We start from the raw sequence: 23,568 nt of genomic DNA on the forward strand, positions 1-23,568 counted from the left end.
TGATCACTGGGTTAAATGGAAGTTCAACTTTTAATTTTTTGAGGTAACACCATAGAGTTTTCCGTAGTAACTGCACCAGTCTTCATTCTTACCAGCAATATACTACAGTCCTCTTTTCTTCACACCCTCAGCAGCACTTGTTGTTTGATAATTTGTTGTTGGTGGCAATTCTGACAGGTGTGAGGTGATACCACATTGTTGTTTTAATTTGCATCTATTTGATGATTAATGACGTTGAACATTTTTTCGTATGTCTCTTGGCTATTTGTATGTCCTGTTTGAACAGGTGTCTCTTTAGGTCCTCTGCCAATTTTTTAATTGGGTTATTTGTCTACTTTTTGTTGAGTTGTATGAATACTCTATATATTTAGGAAATTAACCACTTATCTGATATACCATTGGCAATTATGGTCTTCCATATAGTTGGTTCCCTTTCCATTTTGACGGTTGGTTCTTTTGCTGTGCAGAGCTGTTTACTCTGATATAGTCCCATGTGTTTATTTATTTATCTTTGTTTTTCCTGCCTTAGGCATTGTATCAGTGAAAATTCTGGTATGGGTGTAGAAAAATGGTGGCAGAGTGAATGGAAGCTACACAGACCATCTCCTAGGACCAAACTGGAATTACAATGAAAATAAAGACAAATTGTAGGGAAAAAGCAACAGAAAAGCAGCTTGGAGGACCACATAACCAGGGACACTGACTAAATATCAGTAGACTTGCAGAGACATGAGAGGATGGCTGTGAGCCCACTGTCAGCAGTGGCCTTAGTCGTGAGCAGCAGCCTAAGCTGCGAGCGGTGCCCTCGGGTTAAACTCCAAAGTGACTCCACAGCACAGAGCCATACAAAGGCTAAAATAGCCACAGCCAATTATGTTGGGCTCTGGCAGAGAAAGAGCAGACTGGACTGAAATTGTGTGGGGACACTCGGGATTTGGAGGGCACTCAGAGCTTTTGCTGAGTTATGGCCATATAGAACTGTGGTCATCTTACTCCTTCCCAAGGCTCTGGGGAGAGAGGCGGACCCTCCCTCGAAGATTCTACCCCACCCAGTGGCCAGGAAAATGCAAATTGAGGCCCATTAACAACGAGCATCTGCCCCACCCTCAAGAAATCCCCTTACTCTGAGCACCTGAGGGAGCTTTTCATTCAACTGAGAAGCAAAGGTTCTTCAGGTAACAGCTACTGATAGCATTCAGGCATAAAGCTAGAGGATAACTGTACCATTCCCTGGGCTAGCAATTCTAACCAGGAAAGTAAGACTTGACAGTGGTGTTTAACGTGGGTTCTCCCTGGCTCATCCAAACCCAGGAGAGGGAGCCACAAACAGCAGAACACCAACACCCATAGGGAAAATTTGGTAGGCTCCAAAGCCCACTGTGATAGCCAAAGTGGTGAAACACAGAAACAAAAGCCAAATGAAAGAACAAGAGACCTCTATTGAAGATGAAATAAATGAGGTGCAGTTAAGCAAGTAAACAGAACTAGAATTCAGAGCCATCATCTTGAGGAAGCTCAACAGCACGTGTAAGGACATGAGTACCATGAGTAAAGACATAGAAATGTTGAAAATCAACCAGTTGGAAATTAACAAACACAAAGAAGAAATGAAGAATGACATATCAGAAATAAAGAACACAGTGGAAAGTCTAAATAGCAGAGTAAAGAAGGCTGAGGACCGGATCAGTGAATTAGAAGATAGGGTAGAAAAAATCAACCAATCAGAAAACCAAGAGGAAAAAAAAAATTAAAAAACAAGAGCAGCTTAAGAGAACTGTGGGACAACTGGAAACATAATAACATTCACATCATAGGAGTCCCCAAAGAAAAAGAAAATGAGCAAGTGTCAGAGAATATATTTGAAGTCATAGTGACAGAAAATTTCCTAATTTGATGAAGAAAGACGGCATTCAAGTTCAAGAAGCATAGACAGCACCAAGTAGGAAGAACCCATACAGGCCCACACCAAGTAATTAAAATGCCAAAAATTAAAGACAAAGAGAGAATGCTAAAAGCAGCAAGAGATAAGCAACAGGTTACCTATAAAGGAAACCCCATAAGGCTCTCAGCTGACTTCTTAACAGAAACACTACAGGCCAGAAGGAAATGGCATGATGTAATCAAGGTCAAGAAAAACAAGGATCTGAATCCAAGAGTACTCTACCCAGCAAGGCTATCATTCAAAATAGAAGGTCAAATAAAGAGCTTCCCAGACAAAAAAAAAAAGTTAAGGGAATACATTAGCACCAAACCAGCACTGCAAGAAATGTTAAAAGGACTGCTGTAATTAGCAGGAGAAATAGGAAAAAACATATAACCACACTAAACAAAAATGGCAATAAATAAATACATATCAATAATCACCTTAAATGTGAATGGACTGAATGCTCCCATGAAAAGACGCAGAGTAGCTAATTGGATAAGAATACATGACTCATCTATATGTTGTTTACAAGAGACCCACCTCACAACAAAAGACTCACATAGGTTGAAAGTGAAGGGATGGAAAAAAAATCTTCCAAGCAAATGGAAAGGAAAAAAAAGCTGGGGTAGCAATACTCATATCTGATAAAATAGATTTCAAAATGAAGGCCATAACTAGAGACAAGGCCACTACATAATATTGAAAGGATCTATCCAACAGGAAGATATAACCTTGATAAACATATATGCACCCAATATAGGAGCACCAAAATATATTAAAAATCTTCTAGTGGACTTCAAAGGAGAAATCAACAGCAATACAATCATAGCAGTGGACTTCAACACCCCGTTGACATCACTGGATATTTCCTCTGGACAAAAAAATAGCAAAAAAACATAGACTCTAAATGAATCACTAGACCAAATGGATTTAATAACTATCTACAGAGAATTACACCCCAAAACTACAGAATTCACATTCTTCGCAAGTGCACATGGGATATTTTTAAAGATAGACCACATGTTAGGACACAAAATAAGTCTCTACAAGTTCAAGATGACTGAAGTCATATCAAGCATCTTCTCTGATCACAATTGCATGAAACTAGAAATCAATTGCAACAAAAACATTCAAAGACATTTGAACACATGGAGGCTAAATAGCATGTTATTAAACAATGAATACATTACCAAGGAGATCAAGGAAGAAATTAAAAACTTCCTGGAAATCAATGAAAATGAAGACAAAACAATATAAAATCTATGGGATGCAGCGAAAGCAGTTCTGAGAGGGAAGTTCATAGCACTACAGGCCTACCTCAAAAAACAAGAAAAATCTCTAATAGACTATCTAACCTCAAAACTTAAAGACCTAGAGAGCAAACAAAAAGATAACCCCAGAGCAAGTAGAAGGAAGAAAATAGTAAACATCAAAGCAGAAATAAACGACATAGAGTCCAAAAAACAATTCAAAGGATCAATGAAACCAAGAGCTGGTTTTTCGAAAAGATAAACAAGATTGATGAACCCTTAGCTAGACTCACCAAGAAACAAAGAAAGAGAACCCAAATACACAAAATCAGAAAGGGATGAGGAAAAGTAACAACTGAAAGCACAGAAATACAAAAGACCATTAACAACTACTATGAACAATTATATGGCAACAAATTAAACAATCTAAGCAAAATGGACAAATTTTTAGAAACACATAGTTTCCCAAAACTGGACCAGGAAGAGATAGAAAACTTGAACAGACCAATAACAGCAGAAGGAATTGAAGATGTAATCAAGACTCTCCCACCAAAAAAAAAGCCCTGGCCTGAATGGCTTCACGGGGGAGTTTTACCGATCATTCAAAGAAGAACTAACACCCATTCTCCTCAAACTATATCAAAAAATTCAAGAAAAAGGAAGACTTCCAAACTCGTTTTATGAGGCTAGCATAATTCTAATTCCCAAACCAGAAAAAGGCACTACAAAAAAATAAAACTAAAGGCCATTATCTCTGATTAACATAGATGCCATAATCCTGAACAAAATACTATCAAATCTGATCCAGCAATACACCAAAAAAATTATCCACCATGACCAAGTGGGATTCATCCCAGGGATGCAAGGCTGGTACAATATTCACAAATCAATAAACGTGATACACCACATAAATAAAATGTAGAATAAAAACCACATGATCATATCAATAGATGCCGAAAATGCCTTCGACAAAATCCAGCATCCATTTCTGATAAAAACACTCAGCAATGTGGGAAAAGAGGGATCATATCTTGAAATAATAAAGGCCATATATAAAAGACCTACAGCCAACATTATACTCAATGGGCAAAAACTGAAAGCATTGTCCTTAAGAACAGGTACAAGGCAAGGATGCCCACATTCGTCACTCTTATTTAACGTAGTACTGGCAGTCTTAGCCACAGCAATCAGACAGTAAGAAAAAATAAAAGGGATCCAAATTGGAAAGGAGGAAGTGAGACTGTCATTATTCGCAGATGACATGATAATTTACGTAGAAACCCTCAAGGACTAGACTTAATAAATGAATTTGGAAAAGTAGCAGGATACAAAATTAACATCAAGAAATTGATGGCATTCTTATACAGCAATGATGAACTCACAGAAAGTGAAACTAAAAAAAATTCCCATTTACCATTGCGGCAAAAAATTAAGACACCTAGGAATAAACTTAACCAAAGTAATAAAGGACCTATTCGCAGAAAACTACAGGTCATTGAAAAAAGAAATAGAAGAAGACATAAAAAAGTGGAAGCACATACCCTGTTCATGGATTGGAGGAATTAACATCATTAACATGTCCATACTACCTAAAGCAATCTACAGATTCAATGCAATCTTCATCAAAATACCAACGGCATAGTTCACAGAATTAGAACAAATACTTCAAAAGTTCATATGTAACCAAAAAAGACCTCAAATATCTTGATAAAGACGGACAAAGTTGGAGGAATCACATTACATGATTTCAGGTTATACTACAAAGCCACTGTAATCAAAACAGCCTGGTACTGGCATAAGATCAGGCATATAGACCAGTGGAACAGACAGAGAATCCAGAAATGGACCCAAGGCAATGTGCTCAATTAATATTTGACTAAGGTGGCAAGAGCATACAGTGGAGTAAGGACAGCCTCTTTAATAAATGGTGTTGGGAAAATTGGACAGCTACATGCAAATAAATGAAACTAGACTGTCAACATACATCCTACACAAGAATAAACTCAAAATGAATAAAAGATTTATTTATTTATTTATTTATTTATTTATTTTCGATATTTTGTTCAGGTAGAGTGGGAGGGAGAGACAGAGAGAGAAACATCGACGTGAAAGTGACACATCTAGTGGTTGCCACCCACATGACCCAACCAGGGCCGGGGACAAACTGCAACCAAGGTACGCGCCCCTAGCGGGAACCGAACCCGGGTCTCTCCGGAGCGCAGGCCGACGCTCTAACTGCTGAGCCAAACCGGCCAGGGCTGAATAAAAGATTTAAATGTTACTCATGAATCCATAAAAATCCTACAAGAAACTGTAGGCAACAAAATTTCAGACATCTTATGCAGCAGAATTTTCACTGATACATCACCTAAGACAATAAAAACAAAGAGAAAATGAACACATGGGACTACATCAAATTCAAAAGTTTCTGCACAGTGAAAGATACAATCATCAATTCAGAAAGGCTACCCACTGCATGGGAGAGCATAGTTGCCAATGATATATCAGATAAGGGGTTAATTTCCAATATATATAGAGTGCTCATACAATTCAACAAAGGGAATATAAAGAACCCAATTAAAAAATAGACAGAAGAGCTAAATAGACACCTCTTCAAACAGGACGTACAAATGGCTAAGAGACATATGAAGAAATGTTCAACATCACTAATCATCAACAGAGATGCAAATTAAAACAACAATGAGGTATCACCTCACATCTGTCATAATGGCCGCCAACAAGAAATCATTAAACATTAAGTATTGGTTAGGGTGAGAAGAAAATGGGACTCTAGTATACTGCTGGTGGGAATGCAGACTGGTGCAGCCACTATGCAAAATAATATGGTGTTACCTCAAAAAATTAAAAGTTGAACTGGCTTTTGACTCAGTGATCCCACTTCTAGAAATATACCCTAAGAAGCCTGAAACACCAATCAGAAAGAATATATGTATCTCCATGTTGGTAGCAGCACTATTTACAATAGCTAAGACCTGCAAACAGCCCAAGTGTCCTTCAGTAGACAAATGGATAAGAAAGCTCTGGTACATATACACAATGAAGTACTAAGCAGCTGTAAGAAAGAAAGATCTCTTATCCTTTGAGACTACATGGAGGAACCTGGAAAGTATCACCCTAAGTGAAACAAGCCAAACAGAGAAAGACAAGTATCATATGATCTCACTTATTTGTGGAATATAATGAACATAATAGTCTGCGGAATAGAGTAATCCCAGAGATGTGGAAGTGGGTTACAGACTGACAATCCCCAGAAGAGGCGGTAGTGGGGGAGAGATAAACCACAGAACTTATATGCATGTATGCATGAACAGTGGACATGGACAACAAACTGGGGACAGGGCAGGGAGGGAGGTGGAGGCGGGAATCAGTGGGGGAAAAAGGAGAAACATCTGTAACAAAAATTCATTAATAAAAAAAAAAAGCTTTGGTACATATACACAATGGAGTACTATGCAGCTATAAGAAAGAAAGGTGTCTTATGCTTTGATACAATATGGATGGACCTGGAAACTATTATCCTAAGCGAAACAAGCCAAACAGAGAAAGACAAGTATCATATGATCTCACTTATTTGTGGAATATATTGAACATAACAGTCTGAGGAATGGGATAGTCCTAGAGATATCGCAGTGGGGTACAGACTGACAATCCCCAGAAAAGAGGGTGTTGGGGTAGAGATAAACCCCAGAACTTATATGTATATATGCATGAACAATGGACATGGACACAAAGCTGGGGACAGGGCCGGGAGGGCGGGGGAGGGAGGAATTAGTGGGGGGAAGAGGAGAAACCTTTGTAACAAAAATAAATTAATAAAAATAAATAAATAAAATACTAATAGCATATTTTACAGAACTAGAACAAATATTTCAAAAATTCATAGGGAACCAAAAAAGACCCTGAGTAGCCTTAGCAATCTTGAGAAAGAATAACAAAGTTTGAGGGATAACAGTACTGGATATCAAACTACACTACAAAGCCATATTAATCCAAACTACCTGGTACTGGCACAAGGACAGACATACAGATCAATGAAACAGAACAGAGAGCCCAGAAATCAACCTGTGCCTTTATGGTCAGTTAAGATTTGACAAAGGAGGCAAGAGTATACAATGGAGTAAAAATAGTCTCTTCAATAAATGTTGGAATAATTGGATAGGCACATGCAGAAAAATAAAACTAGACTACCAAATTACACCATGCACAAGAATAAACTCAAAATGAATAAAAGACTTAAATGTAAGCCAGTAAACCACAAAAATCCTAAATAGAAACATAGGCAGGAAAATCTCAGATATCTGTAGTAGCAATATTTTTGCCAATACATCTCCTAAGGCAAGAGAGACAAAGAAATAAAAATAAACATTGTAACTACATCAAACTAAAAAGCTTCTGCACAGCAAAAGAAACCATCAACAGAATGAAAACAGAACCCACTGTATAGGAGAACATATTTGATAATGATATATCTGATAAGGGGTTAATTTTCAAAGTATATAAATAACTCATATAACTCAACACCAGGAAGACAAACAATCCAATTGAAATATGGGTAGAGGACCTAAACAGACACTTCTCCAAAGAAGACATACAGATGACTAAGAGACATATGAAAAATGCTCAGTTACTAAGCATCAAAGAGATGCAAATTAAAATGACAATGAAGTATCACCTCACATCTGCCAGAATTGCTACCATTGATAATTCAACAAACAACAAGTGCTGGTGAGGATGTGTAGAAAAGGGAACCCTCATGCTCTTTTGGTAGGAATGTATACTGGTGCAGCCACTGTGGAAAACAGTATGGAGTTTCCTCAGAAAATTAAAAATGGAACTGCCTTTTGACCCAGTTATCTCACTTCTGGGAATATATTCTAAGAATTCCAAAACACTAGTTAGAAAGAATATATCCACTTCTATGAGCATAGCAGCATTATTTACAATAGCCACGATCTGGAAACAGCCCAAGTACCTATCAGTGGATGAGTGGATAAAAAATTCATGGAACAATGGAATACTACATGGTTCTAAAAAAGAAAGAACTCTTACCCTGTGTGACAGCATAGATTTACTTGAAGATAATTATGCTAAGTAAAATAAGTCTACCAGAGAAAGACAAGTACTATATGATCTCACTAATATGTGGAATCTAATGAATAAAATAAGCCAATGAACAAAATAAAATCAGAGGCATGGATACATGGAACAGACTGACAAATATCAGAGAGAAGAGGGGTAGAGGTTAATGGATATAAGAGGGTGAATTGATTAGCAAAGAATATATATGCTTAACTCATGGATACAGACAGTGTGGTTAAGGCAGAGATGGGGGTGTGAGAGGGCTGGGTGGAGTTGGGCAAAGTAAGGGAAAATGGGGGACATCTGTGGTAGCATTAACAATAAAAAAGAAAAAGAAAAAATATTTCTTATACTGTCCTATAATCAGGCATTAGCTTTCCCTCTCCCATTTCTTCTCTTATTCCCATTATAAACTAAAACTCATTTTATTCTTACCATATCCTTTTGGAGATAGTAGCTCCATTTTGTAGATGTGAAAACTGAAATTCAAAGGTTTGGTAAGTTGCTTAAGGTCATTGAACACCAAAATCTGTACTTTTGCCAGTGCCCATATTGCTCTCATGATAATTCTTTGGTAACTAGGTCACTTAAGGGAGGTCAAATCAGCAACAAAGAAGGTTATAAAATATTTAAAAATGTATCAATACCTGCTCCATGGAATCCCCCGCAGACATAAAGCTTCCCATCCACTGCTCCTGCATTGGTAGAATTGGTTCGAAGAGAGAGCAGGGAACTTGGCATAGGTGGGCCCTCTCTCCAAAAGTCCCCATCAGGGTTATATATCTCCACCACATCAAGGCACTTTCGAACCTGGCCCTTGTCTTGACCTACACAGCCAATTCCACCTATTGAGAATGATACACAGAAATGAGATGACTAAGAACACTGTATTATGGCTAACACCACCTTCCTGGTATGGTTTGTAACAGAAGTTTATGGGCCTTTACGCCTTTTCTTTCTTGCCTGGTGCTACTTCTAAACAATAGTGATGTCTATTAGGTACTGCATAGCCAAATTTAATGTCATTTCTAGTCATAGTGTTCTATCTGCTTGTTTTTATGCATAAGGCTGATTCTAATGCAATCTTCCATATTCTATAATATCCAACATTGGTTGACACAATGAGTTCTCCCTTTAGAATAAAGACTTTAGGTTTGAACCTGAGAGTAACTTGACTCTGACATCTGTCTTCCTGTTGATAATTAGCAATGACTTCACTGTTCTTGCTAGAGAGGGATGTGTCCTTTCCATTCCTCATTTTTGAAAGCCTGTCTTTTTCTCTCTTCTTAAGTTGCATGAATTTTTCCCCATTAGTAAAAGACCATTCTTTGGTAAATATAAGGTTTGGGGGTCAAGGGAAGGCCCCCAAACCCAATTCCCAATGTATCTTGCACTTCTAGATGATACAGTTCATTCAACAGATAATTCAATGATTGCCTAATATATGCAAGGCAATGTGCTAAGTGATAAGAAGTTTAGAAAGATGAATAAGGCATGTTTCTTCCCATTGAGAAATTAATGTGCTGTCACTTCTATTATCTATAAATCATTAACAATCATACATACTACCCATTTGATAGCGTTGCTGTGAGGAATAAATTAAAAAACAAACAAGTAAATGAGAAGTATAAGCACCATGCAAAAGTATGATACATGTTCATTAAATAATAACTACTAATATTATTATCACTCCTCTCACATAACATCATCTGGCATGAAGTTTTCATTCAATTAGAACTTATTTATTATTAGTAGTAACTCATTCAAATAAGTTTTCTTTTAGAAAAGTTATCATTTATGATATTAATAAACAAAACAGAAAATACTAAAAAAAGAGAGAGAAATTAATTGGCTGGAAAGAGCCATCTATGCAAATAAATGAAGGAGATAATGACAGGTACCTTAAAAGAGATACAAATTAGATTCAGAAGTCCAGAGACTGTAACAAGTAACAGAAATATAATTTACATAATTATGACTTTAAGTACAATTCTCCATGAGAAAAGTAATTGTGTAAGAATTTCCAATAGATTGTAATAATAATACAAGTTTGTAGGCAATCTTTTTTGTTCTCTTCTTCAAAGTCCAACAATGAAAGTTCTTAAATGTCAGGGCCATATCTCCTGACCTGAAATATGGCTCCTGAGACTGAGGTGAATTCCGTGGAAGGAGAAACACTTCTTTACTGGATACTCCTCTCATCAGTGATCCTATTCCATGCATATCCAATCTGATAACCCTGATCTGCATGATCAATCAAAAGACTTTAAAGTGCTAGCCTCAGGCTAAACCAGCTCTCTTTCCTTTAGAGAGAGTCCTAGAAGAGTCATTGCATTTGTGGAGTATTGATTGTCTGTGTTGTTTATAGCATTATCAAAACCCAAAGTAAGAACTGCTCTGATTTCATGGTATACACTGAACATCACTGTTACTTAACACCTTATACCAGTGGTTCTCAACCTGTGGGTTGCAACCCCTTTGGGTGTCGAATGACCCTTTCACAGGGGTTGCCTAAGACATAACAGTAGCAAAATTAAAATTATGAAGTAGCAACGAAAATAATTTTATGGTTGGGGGAAGCCACAACATGAGGAACTGTATTAAAGGGTCAGGCATTAGAAAGGTTGAGAACCACAGCACCCATCGTTGCACTAGTCAGATGGCATTTGCATCATCACCTGTTTTTTAATCTTTCTTCAGCATTGTATCCTCAGTACCTAGTACAGTGCCTGGCATGTGTGTCTGGAATGAATGAATGAATGAATGAGAAATTTAACTTTTTCTATGCCTTCTCAGCCTGTCCAAATGGATGTATTTGTAAGCTCATTCAAGGCAAAAGCCACTTTCCATACATCTTAGATTTTACAGTGCCTGACACATGGTACTCAATGAACCAAGACTGACAGCAACAGCTTATTTTTACCATGGTTGGTTTATGCCAGGCATAAGAGGTGACAGAAAAGGACTTTGGAGGAAGTCTGGCCTGTTTCCTGTCTTAGTATGAATTTAAGGACTGAGGTTATAAACCCAGGAAGCTTTGAGCTACTTTCTCTCTTATCTTGCTGGATAAATAATTTATTTAGACCATTATAGTGCCAACTCTGAGCTGCAATGTTTCCAAGGAGGGGACATGCTTTACTGAAGAGCTCTGTTGTTCATGGGCCCTCTTTCAATGTGGTACTGTGGTGGTAGCTTAGAAGTTCCTTAGTCCAACAAAAAGTGGGACACGATGGCCTTAAAGAAGGTTCATCTGTAGCAGTTAAACCTGGCAACTCATCAGGTAAGAATGAGATAATTTAGTTATCTGTTCTATAAGACCTAGGAGAGATATTATTAGGCTGGTTTATATTACAACCACTATAGAAGTGTAAGTAAACAGGTTAAATAAAAGTTACTGGTGTCAGGCCAGGAGACATCCAGCAACCAACATCCTGAATGTAATTCAGAAGTTTCACATAAAAGCCCATTAGAAAAGCTCTCCCAATATCATTTGTGTAAAGAATGGGCATTCATCTCTTGGTATTTGGATAATTAGAAAGCTTATTATTTTGTTTCTCTGTTACTAAGTGTAAGGACAGAAATCAGACCTTTCTTTGAGTGTGTGTGTGTGTTTTTTTGTTTTTTTTTTGTGGTACATGCCCCTTGCGGGAACTGAACCTGGGACTCTCTTGTCCGCAGACTGATGCTCAACCGCTGAGACAAACTGGCCAGAGCCAGAGCTATCTTTTTCTTATGATTCTTAGCCCCACAATTTATGAGAAGCACCTGGCAATTAACCATGGAGCTTGCTGGTGTCTGCAACTTCAAACCACCTTTCTTCCCAAACAGTAAAATAGATAAGGGCTGGGCTCCCTCCACTCCCCTTTCCCAGCTGTTTTTAGCCACTCAAAAGTAATTCACACCAAAGAGCCTCTAATGAATAGAAACTTCCCTTTCCCCTTCCCCCTTCAAACAAATCTTCCTCTTCCCAAATCTTTGTAACCCCTTCAGGTGAAACTCCCTTTTTACACTCTCAGTAACTCTTTTTACTCCAAAGCATATTTTACAGGCTAAAGAAAATATGATAAGACCACCCACCAACCCACACATCAGCTGGACTGTCTCCTGAAGAAGAAAAAAACTGCAACTCCTCAAGGCAACACCCCACCACCCACATTTGTTCAATTTCAATATGATTTTTTCCCTAAAAACTCCTAATAAAAAGCAAGTCACCTTTTTTTTCCCTTTTAGTTTTATTGATAAGATTGTAAGATATTTAAAGTGTACATCATGATGATTTTCCCCCCAATTTTTATTAATTTATTTTTGTTACAGATGTCTCTCCTTTTTCCCCCATTGACACCCTCCTCCCATCCCCCCAACCCCCCAGCATTGTTGTCTATGTCCATTGGTTACGCATACATGCATGTAAGTTCTTTGGTTTATCTCATCCATTCCCTCAACCCCACTCTGAGGTTTGTCAGTCTGAACCATATTTGTTTCTATGTCTCTGGGTCTATTTTGTTCATCAGCTTATTTTATTCATTACATTCCACAAATAAGTGAGATCATGTGGTATTTGTCTTTCTCTGACTGGCTTATTTGCTTAGCATAATACTCCCTAGGTCCCTTCATGCTGTCTCAAAGGATAGAGAGCTTTCTTTCTTACAGCTGCATAGTATTCCATAGTGTATATGTACCACAGCTTTTTATCCACTCATCTGCTGATAGACACTTGGGCTGTTTCCAGATTTTAGCAGTTATAAATAGTGCTGCTATGAAATTAGGGGTACATATAATTTTTCAGATTGGTATTTCAGGCTTCTTAGGGTATATTCCTAGGAGTGGGATTACTGGGTCAAATGGCAGTTCAATATTTAATTTTTTGAGGAAACACCATATTTTCCATAGTGGCTGTACCACTCAGCAGTGTACTAGAGTACCTTTTTTCCACACCCTCACCAGTACTTGTTGTTTGATGACTTATTGATGGCAGTCATTCTGGCAGGTGTGAGGTGATACCTCAGTCATTTTAATTTGCATCTCTCTGATGATTAGTGATGTTGAGCATTTTTTCATATGTCTCTTGGCCATCTGTATGTCCTGTTTGGAGAGGTGTCTATTTAGGTGCTCTGCCCATTTTTTATTGGGTTCTTTGTCTTCCTTTTGTTGAGTTGTATGAGCACTCTATATTTTTTGGAAATTAACCCCTTATCTGATGTATTATTGGCAATTATGCTCTTCCATATAGTGGGTTCTCTTTCCATTTCATGCTTGTTTTTTTTTTTGCTGTACAGAAACTTTTTATTTTGATGTAGTCCCATTTACTAACTTTTTTCTTTATTTCTGTTACCTTAGGTGATGTATCAGTGAAAATTCTGCTGTGTATGATGCCTGAAATTTTGTTGCCGACATTTTCTTCTAGGATTTTTATGAATTCACGAGTCACATTTAAGTCTTTTATCCATTTTGAGTTTATTCTTGTGTATGGTGTAAGTTGGTGGCCTAGTTTCATTGTTTTGCATGTATCTGTGCAATTTTCCCAACACCATTTATTAAAGAGGTTGTCTTTACTCCATTGTATGTGCTTGCCACCTTTGTCAAATATTAATTGAGCATAATTACTTGGGTCAATTTCTGGGTTTTCTATTCTGTTCCATTGATCTATATGCCTGTTCTTGTGTCAGTAACAGGCTGTTTTGATTACAGTGGCTTTGTAGTATAACCTGATATCTGGTATTGTGATTCCTCCTACTTTGTTCTTCTTTTTAAAGACTGCTGTGGCTATTCGAGGTCTTTTTTGGTTCCATATAAATTTTGAAGTATTTGTTCCAGTTCTGTGAAATATTTTGTTGGTATTTTAATGGGGATTGCAGCAACTCACTTACCATCTGTTGTCCTGTGACACCTAGTACTCAGTCATTCCCTGGCTATGGGGGAAGTTATGAAATTCCTCCTATCTTCTCTCTTCTCTCTGTTGTGAATTCTTTCACAAGCCTGCATTACCGGCCAACACCCTAACCCTTAAGTGTGTTTAAATATAATGTCAGCTCTTAATCTACAAAACCTAACTTTTAATATATTTTATATTGATTTTTTAGAGAGAGAGAGAGAAACATTGATTGGCTGCCTCCCATACATTCCCTGACCGGGAATAAAACCAGGACCTTTTGGTCCATGGGTTGGCACTCAATTTACTGAGGCACACTGGCCAGCCAAAATCAACCTTTTAAATATATGCCCTCTTTTTTTTTTTTTTTTTTTTTTTATAATTCTCACCTGAGGATATGTTTTCATTGATTTTTGGAGAGAGAGGAAGGGGAAGAGAGAGAGAGAGAGACATTGATGTGAGAGAAACATCAGTTGGTTGCCTTCTGTATACACCCTGACTTGTAATTGAACCTGCAGCCTTTTGGTGTTTGGGACAATACTCCAACCAACTGAGCCACCCAGCCAGCGCTAAATATGTACCTTTTTTTATTTGGTTGGCAGATGGTTCACATGCTCCATTTGAGGGCAATATGTGCCTACAGGGCATTCTGTACTTGTTCTGACCATTAATGCTTGAACACATTCTCTGTCTCAATTGGATGTCTTTTCATAATCAAGTACACTTACAGCAAGATTATTAACAGCAGACATAATGAGCTTAAACTGGCAGTGAATCTGGATTAGATAAATAATAAAATAAAAGCATGATCTTTATTAATAAGTCAGCACCAGCACTATAAGAGAACTCTCTTGATGAGAAGAATCATAGTGTTGGATCAGCACAGCTTTAGAATTTCAATGAGATACCTCCACATCTTTAATTTATATGCTATCAGAACCTGAGCTTGACTTTTAAAAAACAGAAAAATTAATAAAAATTACCTTTTCAGGTCATTCTCAAATGGACTTCAAATGCAAGATATATACCTTAAGGAGGTACTTACTAGAGCCTCGGCTTTTCCCTCCCCAATCTTAATAAACCATTTCTTAGTGTTTTTATGTTTTTTTTTTCTTTTTGGTGTGTGTGATGGATTATAGAAGAGAATATGCCTCTTTCTCCTCTTTATCATTTCTACAAAGATGAAGACCAGCTATTCTTGTGTTTGGCTATTATAGATTGTTCCCCTCCTGTGGGGTGTAGGAAGAAATTTCTCCCCATGCAAAATGTGGCAGGGAGCTGGCTGAGGAAGAGGAGGAGTGGTACTTTTCTGACATTCTCTAAGTACTTGCCATTCACAGTACCTTGAATACAATGATGCTGGTTTTGATGCTCTTTTTCCTGGAGGGTTGCTTCAGGTGACAAGCTTACTCTATTATACCCTGGACTGGATCCAAAAGAGGAGGGGTGGTTTGTAACCATTCTGACAGACTCCTAAAGTTGCATTTATTGCCAAATAAGCTTTAGCAAATATATTTACTGTTGTAGGCTCCCATATGTCACAGAAAAAGCATGTAGGCTTTTGGAAACAGACAGATCCTGATTCATGTGCCTGTGTCACCACTTACTAGCTGGACAACTTTGGTCAATGTAATTTCTCTAAAGCCTCAATGCTCTCATCTGTAAGTTGAGGTTAATATCAATTTCTTAAATTGTTGCAAAGATTAAATTATTAGATAACTATGTAAAGGTAGAGAAGGGAAAGGAAGAACTCACATTTGTTAGATACTTATTCACAAGTATTACTATAATAATTTTATTTTATTTATTCTCATGTACTGCATGTAAACAAAATGGCTAGCATATTGTAGGTACTTGATAATGTTAATTCTTTCTCCTTCACATTCTAGCATACTGCATAAGTAAACCAGTGTTTATTGAAGTTGCCAAAATCTTACATTTGCTTACTCTCTAATTATCTGCTATGTCTATAATTGATGACTTACTGGCCATATGGTCATATCTGTCAAGTTTTTTTAAGGTTTGATAGAGACAATTAGAAGGTCAAGGGCTAAGAAATAAGCTGAACCTTCCTTTCAGCCTTCAAGTGGAAAGAAAAGCTCCCTGGCATGATTTAGAGGAACTCATTTAGTTATACATATTCGAGAGAGGTAGGAATTCTCAGGTGACATCATACAAGTTAGAAAGGGATTTTGCATTCTGTCAGCTTCCAGGAGTGATGCTGGCCCACACTTCTGAGTTGCTGGGCACTTTTTGATGTGCATGTCAAATAGAATCTATTGACTGCTAATATAATATTTGTGACAGTTTCATTCTCACTTGAGTTTTCTGGTCTCTGATTTTTTTCTACTCTCATTTTAGAGTTCCAGATTTGGAGCCTAAGCACCTAGAAGACATGAACCTAGCTTCTTGTCCCTTCTCAGTCTAACACTTTTTTCAGAAAAAAAGTCCTTCAGAACAGGGTTGAAAGCAGTCTTATCTGTCTGCTTTTTACAAATTCTGAGTATGCCAGACAATGCTAATCGATATATAGTGTGTTTGGGGCTCATAAAACATGGGCTGATAGTCCTCACTTGCATTAAGGCCATTCTCTTCACCAGCTAACCCTTCACTGTCTTTTACGTTGTTTTTTTGTTCTCACCAGGCTAGGGAAAACAAAAATAAAAACATTTCTCTGCATTTTAAAAAGAGATTATTATGAAAATCAAATAAAAGAGCTAAAAGGGGAGACCAAGTTCTATTTGTTAGAGTTTGATTTTGGAGAGAAAATAAAATGTTTGAAGTGTCTACATTTCCACTGGAATTGAAAATACATTTTAAATAAAAATGTAGCACTCATTGCTGAGTTCTGGGTACCAAATAAGCTGCACCTATAAAATTGCTGTCCCATCTGGTTCTGGGTAATTACTAGGCTTTATGTCTTGAACCAGTATTGGGCCTCAGTGGGTTTCAATGTGCAAGTCAAGTCTGGATCTTTCCCTGTCAATTATTCTAAACCCTTTTGTTTTCTTTTAAATATGTTTTTATTGATTTTAAAGAGAGAGGAAGGGAAAGAGAGAAAGAAATATCAATGAAAGAGAGACATCTATCAGCTGCCTCCTGCACACTCCCTACTGGGGACTGAGCCCACAACCGGGACATGTGCCTTGGTGGGGAATTGAACTGGTAACCTCTCAGTGCATGGGTCGTTGCTCAACCAACTGAGTCACACCAGCCAGGCCAAACCTTTTTCTTTGTTTATTCCCCATCCCTTTTCACCAGCTTGTCCTACAGGTCCCAGCAGGTATGAAGGCTGAGACCACAAAGGAAGAACAAAAGGAGAGAGCTTGTGAACAGTGGATAAGAACTTTAGTGGATGACCTATAGATATCACAATAGGTCAAAGGTTACAGGACTCAGATGAATATCACCACTATCCTCCTCACTTCAACACCTCTATATCTGATGATTTGACCTCATCACTTCTCATATCTATCCCTTCCATAAAAATATATGGAGATTTGATGATCTAGTTACTGCATAATTCTTCATATTCCTCCTCCTTCTGTTCTTCTTCTTGCGTTCCCCATCACTGTATGCTCCAGGCGTACTTACTACCTGAGGCTTTGCAAACAGGTGAAGTTATTTATCACTAGAGTTTTCCTTAGGCTGATCTCTGCCTAGAATGGCCTCTTCTCTTTCTCCTTCTACACTTGACAAACTCCTACTCTTCTTTCAAGGCTCAGTTCAACAGTCATCTTCTCAAGAAATCTTTCATGTCCCTGTACATAGAATTGGCCCATTCCCTTCTTTGGGCTTCCGCTGTCCTCTAAACAGAAATAAAGATTCCTATAAAGTATATTGCTGTTATTTATCTTTATGTATGTCTCCCTATCAGATCAGATTGTAAGTCACTTGAGATCAGAATAATGTCTGACCACATCTGTATCCTCAATACTTTTTACATGGTATAGATAGTCAAGAAATAAAAATTTAACTGATTGCATGAATGGATCAGCTCCTCACCCTCATCCCAGGTATCTTTTTTATTATAACATTTTTGTGTGTGTGTGAAAAACAAAAAGTGATGGCTGGCTTTCCAGAATGTGGCAAGCCCTGAATCCAAAGAACTAAAATTCAATATCAGATTATAAAAATCATCTTCTTAAGGATACAGGAATATCAGCTCACAGAGTAAGATAAATTATTGGTGCAAGTCTGTCATTGGGCTTATCTTTCCCCCCAGATCTGCCTGCCTAAAGCATCATTAACTTCTTTTTTTTCGACATATCTTTTTTTATTCTAATACCCTCTGATCTTTCATGGTCCAAGAACATTCAAATAATAAACCAAAAAGGAGCAGATGTTAAAGACTGATCTTCAGACGTTATAGCCAATGATGCCACGCTTGCCTATGATCTCGCCGATATAAAACCACATCCACACCTCAGTGGCCACCAGACCATTCAGCAGAGCTTGCTTCACCGTCTGCTTGAAGCTGCCAGTCTGGGCACTACCGACTATCTTCTTCAAGCCCTGGACAGCTGCAGGGATCTTAGCTGTCGTGGGTGGAATCAGCTCCACTTTGGCATAGTGCCAGAATGTGGCCAGTCGCGGTTTCGAGTAAGTCACAGCAGCGTTGACCAGCGCGGGGGCCTTCTCCGCGAGGTTCCGCACGAACTGGGCCATGGCTGCGGGACGGACACTCTGCGCCCCAACGGCTGGCTGAATCTAACTTCTCTTAACTTGGGGACCTAATAGGACACAGGTCAAGTTTCCATTACTACATCTCTGAGTGGCTCTGCAAGAACTATTAATCAAATATATTTCATAGGTTAAAAATGTAGGCACACAAGAAATAAGTCCTTGAAGGCAAGGTATGAGTCATTATATTCCCCAAGGTACCAAGCATAATATCTTTCTTCTAAAAAATCTTCACAATATTTGCTGAATAACTATTAAATGAAAACATCATAATAAGTCTTTGGCATATTTATCTTATGTGCAAATAAAATGATTTATAGAATATGTAATTTGTGCTCATTTCCATATTTACCCAAGAACTGGTAGAGGAAGAAAGTGATTAAAAAATGACTGCATATTAATGAGGATAAACTAATTGAAGATAATATATTTTATTCATAATGACAGTTTTTGATCATTGATATTTTCTTCTTTAAAGCATCAACATTTTTGTTTCAACTCTTTTAGATTTTAAAACATATATTACATTATTTTCTACCTTAGTGAATTGAAGATACCAAATATAATTAAAATTTTATTCAGGACTCATGAGTATCAACATGATTTGTTCTCATAATATGCCATGGATAGATATATAGATAGTTCTATACATTAGGCGACATGAAGACATGCCTAAGATTTGTTTTCTTCAATAAATCCTAGCTATCAGTGTGGTTTTTAGCAATTTACTGCTGTTTCATAAAAGCAAAGTCTATAATGTATAGTTACATAACCCTTTGGCTGTGTAACATTAAGCTGCAAATATACACAGCTAAATCAGAGGCTGAGACATTCTCCTAAGGTATTTTGTATCTATTCTCAATAACATTATCATCACTGTTCATCAGGGATTTCACATTGGAGAAGCTTCCTAACCTTCTCTGATTTCAGAATAAAAACACTTAAACTTGTAGTTAATTTTAAGAAATCCATATTTTGTACTAGACATCATAAAATAACAAGTTAAATTTTTTTGTCCATAAGACACAGTCTATTGAGAAATCAAAGGCAAATACAAAACTGTATAGAATATAGCATTATAATTATACACTGAAAAAGGTACAATTTCTAATTGTCACAATAAAATGTGGAACTATTATCCTAAACAAAACCAGCCAAGCAGAGAAAGACAAATATCACATGATCTCACTTACTTCTGGAATATAATGAACTAAACAAACTAATGAACAAAACAGACCCAGAGTCATAGAAGTAGGGTACAGACTGACAATCCTCAAAAGAGGGGTGGGGGAGGAAAGGGATAAACCACAGAACTTATATGCATGTATGCATAACTGATGGACATAGACAACAAAGCTGGGGACGGGGTGGGGGGGATGGGGAGGAGGGAGTCAATGAGGGGAAAAAGGAAAAACATCTGCAATAAAAATAAATTAATAGAAAAATAAAATGTGGAACTACCAATTCTTTGTGAACTGTTAGGATATCAGTGATAAAAATTAATATAGCTAAGTTGCAATTTGGGAACCATATGTAAACTTTAGTCTCTTAGAGTACTTACTTCTGGGTTCCCCATTGAGGGTTCCAGATAATCAAGCTTAAAATCCTTCATATGGCCCTGGCCAGTTTGGCTCAGCAGTTGGAGAATTGGCCTGCGGTACAGAGAGACCCGGGTTCAGTTCCCGCTAAGGTCGCGTACCTCGGTTGCAGTTTATCCCCGGCCCTGGTTAGTCGTGTGGGTGGCAGCCACTCGATGTGTCCCTTCACGTTGATGTTTCTCTCTCTCTCTCTCTCTCTTCCTCTCTCTCCCTCCCGCTCTATCTGAACAAAAAAAGGAAAAATGTCCTAGGGTGAGGATAAAAAAAAAATCCTTCATATGATTAACTAGAAATACATTTCATGGATACTTACATAAAAACATAGTGAGCCATTCACTTAAGTTCAAAGCCACTTCAGCTGTTGATTCTCTAAATCCAACTCTTTTCTCAGAAAAAGGAGGTACTAAGAATATCATCTTACTTCTTTAGCCATTGTAAAAGCATATGTCTTTCCTTGTTCACCATGAGCTTAAGAAATTATTTAAGCCCAAACACTCCTGGAATTAGATCAGAACATACTCAACAGTCTGCTCTGATAAGTTACGAATACCAGGATATTTTGATCAAATAATTATACCCTTCTTCCTAGAATAGTCCCCAATACACAATGCTGTCCAGGAGGAGACATGGTCTCATTCATCTCTGTGTCTCTTCTGAAAGCTAGCCCAGGGCCTGGTTTATGTAACATATACTTAGTAAATATTTTGAGCATATGATACCTTCATTAACATGATATTACTCTTTACTTTCCTTACAATATCTGTATTCCTCAAAGTGTGTTCCTATGATTATTCACACCAGCTCTACCTGCACGCCTCCTACAATTCAGATTCCTAGGTCCTATGGCAGACCTCCAACTCAGAATTAGCCCAGTGTGAAGTCCAAGCATCTGCATTTTAATAAACAATCTTAGTAATTTGAGAAACACTTACATTTTAAAAAAATTTCTTAAAATGTTACCAAAAGAAAGAAAAAGGCAAAATGTTACAATGAAACTTGGTCCTTTTGTCGGATAAAATAATTCAACTCTAAAGTGATCTTTGGAATGCATTTACAATAGTAACTGCAACCTTCTGTGCAACTTTCCCTCCATCACTCTCAATGGAACTCCAGCTGAGAGTTAGACTCACAAAGTGCTACTTTCTCAGTAAGACACTGAGGCACAAGGTGGACTTCTGGAGAAAACAAAATCAATAGTTTGGGTCATTAGCTGTGTGGGAAGACTTATTATTAGAAGACTCCCCAAAGAGGGAAATGAAAAGGTCTCTAATTAAAAGAACTCTCCACAGCCCGGTTGGTGTGGCTTAGTGGATTGAGTGTTGTCCCATGGACTGAGAAGTCTCAGTTCGATTCTGGGTCAGGGCACATGCCCGGGTGGTGGGCTCCATCTCCAGTAGGGGGGGTGCAGCAGGCAGCCAATCGATATTTCTCTCTCACATTGATGTTTCTATCTCTCTCTACCTTCCTCTCTCTCTAAAAAAAATCAATAAAAATATATTAAAAAACAACAACAAAAAACTCTCCACAAGGTCTGTAACTTGGATTATTTTTGTGGCTTTCTACATGACAGAAGAATAGAACAGGCTACAGAGCTGAGAAAACTCAATTCAGTAAACAGATATGCACTAAGAATCAGTCACATAACCCAGGCCCTGGGCAGGTTCAGAAGACACACAAACATGAATAAAGCCACATTTCTTTCCCTAGATAGTCTGAGTATAGTGTGATGATGACAATGGCAGAGGTAGAGCAGCATGCTGCAGAGAACCAGTGCAATTCATTCTGACCGAGGGGTCACAAGAACCACCAAGAGGAGATGGCATTTTTGCCAGACCTTGAAGGATGTGTAGGAGTTAGCTAAACAGAGAAAGAGGCATTAAAAGCAGAGGGAAGAGAGGAAACAAAGACACAGAAGGGACGTGTGATCAGGAAATGACCCTCAGTTCCTGGGCTGGAGTTAAAGTTTTGTGGGGTTGTAAGGAAAGTGGCTGGAGGAGATGAGGCTGCAGAGGCAGGCTGAGGTCAGTTTGTAAAAGGCTTAAATAGTTCCTCAAATAGATTCTGGTGCTCACTTTCTATATTGGATTTTTCCTGACCCATCAATCTGAAGCAACTTCTGAATACAATTTGACTTTTTAAAAACACTTGATGGAAATCCAAAGAATATTTATGAATATGCATTGTCATTTAAGAAGCAAACATAATTTATTCAAAAAAATAATGGAATGACATCTAAAATACTTGTGAGTTTATCTCACAATAACTTTTTTCAAAGAGAGAACCCTTGATACTATATTTAAATTAGTATTTTATAAATAAGCACTCAGTGAAAGCTCACAACTAGGTTTTAATGAGGTGGTAGCCAGAAGGTTTTAACTTTCTCAAAATTTTACTAATCAGTCTATATTTAATTAATTTCCTACTTTATTATTCATAAAAATAGAGTTTATAGGTTCTAAAACCTTGAAAACAAGGAGTTAATATTTTCTCATAGGAACAATATATATTAATGTAAATTTCTTGACTTCTCTTTTAAAAATCATTTTATAGAAGATTAGGATATATTTTGGATAAAACTAGTTTAACTATCTCTTTTGAATACAAAAAGTGACAAAAATTTTTCTTAAAAAATAAAACATCTTAAAATGCATGGCCTTAAACAGCACCATTCCATTTGGTCTCTTCCCTGCATATTTCAATTTAATTTCTGTTAAATACACAGCACCACTAATTTCTGCATTTCCTAAGAAAGACGGTAACATTTCCAAGAAAGCCCTCAGAAAAAAAAAGCCAAAATGAAATCAGCCAGTTTAATACCTAGATTTTCAATACGAGTATCATTTACCCATAAGCCTTATATAAATTATTCAAATTATTTTACACTTTCCAGGAACTTATTCAACACAGGAGCCAGTTACAGTGTTGTAAAGCCGATAAAATAACACATGTAAGTGCACAAACAATGGAATCACTAAACAAACAATCCACTCATATCTTTTTCTACATTTTTTGTCATAGTGTTAAAAAAATTAATTTATTTTTGTTACAGATGTTTCCCCTTTGTTCCCCACTGATTTCCCCATCCCTCTCCCTCCTGACCCTGTCTCCAACTTTGTTGTTTATGTCCATTGTTCATGCATATAT

General features: G+C 37.4%; 2 protein-coding genes across 6 annotated transcripts in view; both read right to left on the reverse strand.

The window, feature by feature from the left end:
* Positions 1-23,568, reverse strand: part of KBTBD12 (kelch repeat and BTB domain containing 12) — a 101,959-nt gene that overhangs the window by 18,231 nt on the left and 60,160 nt on the right. For 4 of the 5 annotated variants that reach the window (XM_036245332.1, XM_036245331.1, XM_036245333.1 and 1 more), the window contains one exon: positions 8,922-9,119. In XM_036245332.1, coding sequence (XP_036101225.1) covers positions 8,922-9,119 — 198 coding nt within the window. Of the gene's footprint in view, positions 1-8,921; positions 9,120-20,385; positions 20,479-23,568 lie in introns of those variants that run through there. The other variant, XM_036245335.1, reaches the window with a different exon arrangement.
* LOC118618818 (ATP synthase subunit g, mitochondrial-like) lies at positions 18,384-18,852 on the reverse strand. The gene has a single exon (XM_036245336.1). It carries the CDS (start codon positions 18,809-18,811, stop codon positions 18,503-18,505), a length of 309 nt encoding a protein of 102 aa, XP_036101229.1. The 5' UTR covers positions 18,812-18,852; the 3' UTR covers positions 18,384-18,502.

This window comes from Molossus molossus, unplaced genomic scaffold (genome assembly GCF_014108415.1).
Source record: "Molossus molossus isolate mMolMol1 unplaced genomic scaffold, mMolMol1.p scaffold_m16_p_6, whole genome shotgun sequence".
Taxonomy (NCBI): domain Eukaryota; kingdom Metazoa; phylum Chordata; class Mammalia; order Chiroptera; family Molossidae; genus Molossus; species Molossus molossus.

Excerpts from the sequence above, each read along its gene's own strand:
- LOC118618818 (XM_036245336.1), bottom strand. The coding sequence starts at position 18,811 with ATGGCCCAGTTCGTGCGGAACCTCGCGGAGAAGGCCCCCGCGCTGGTC.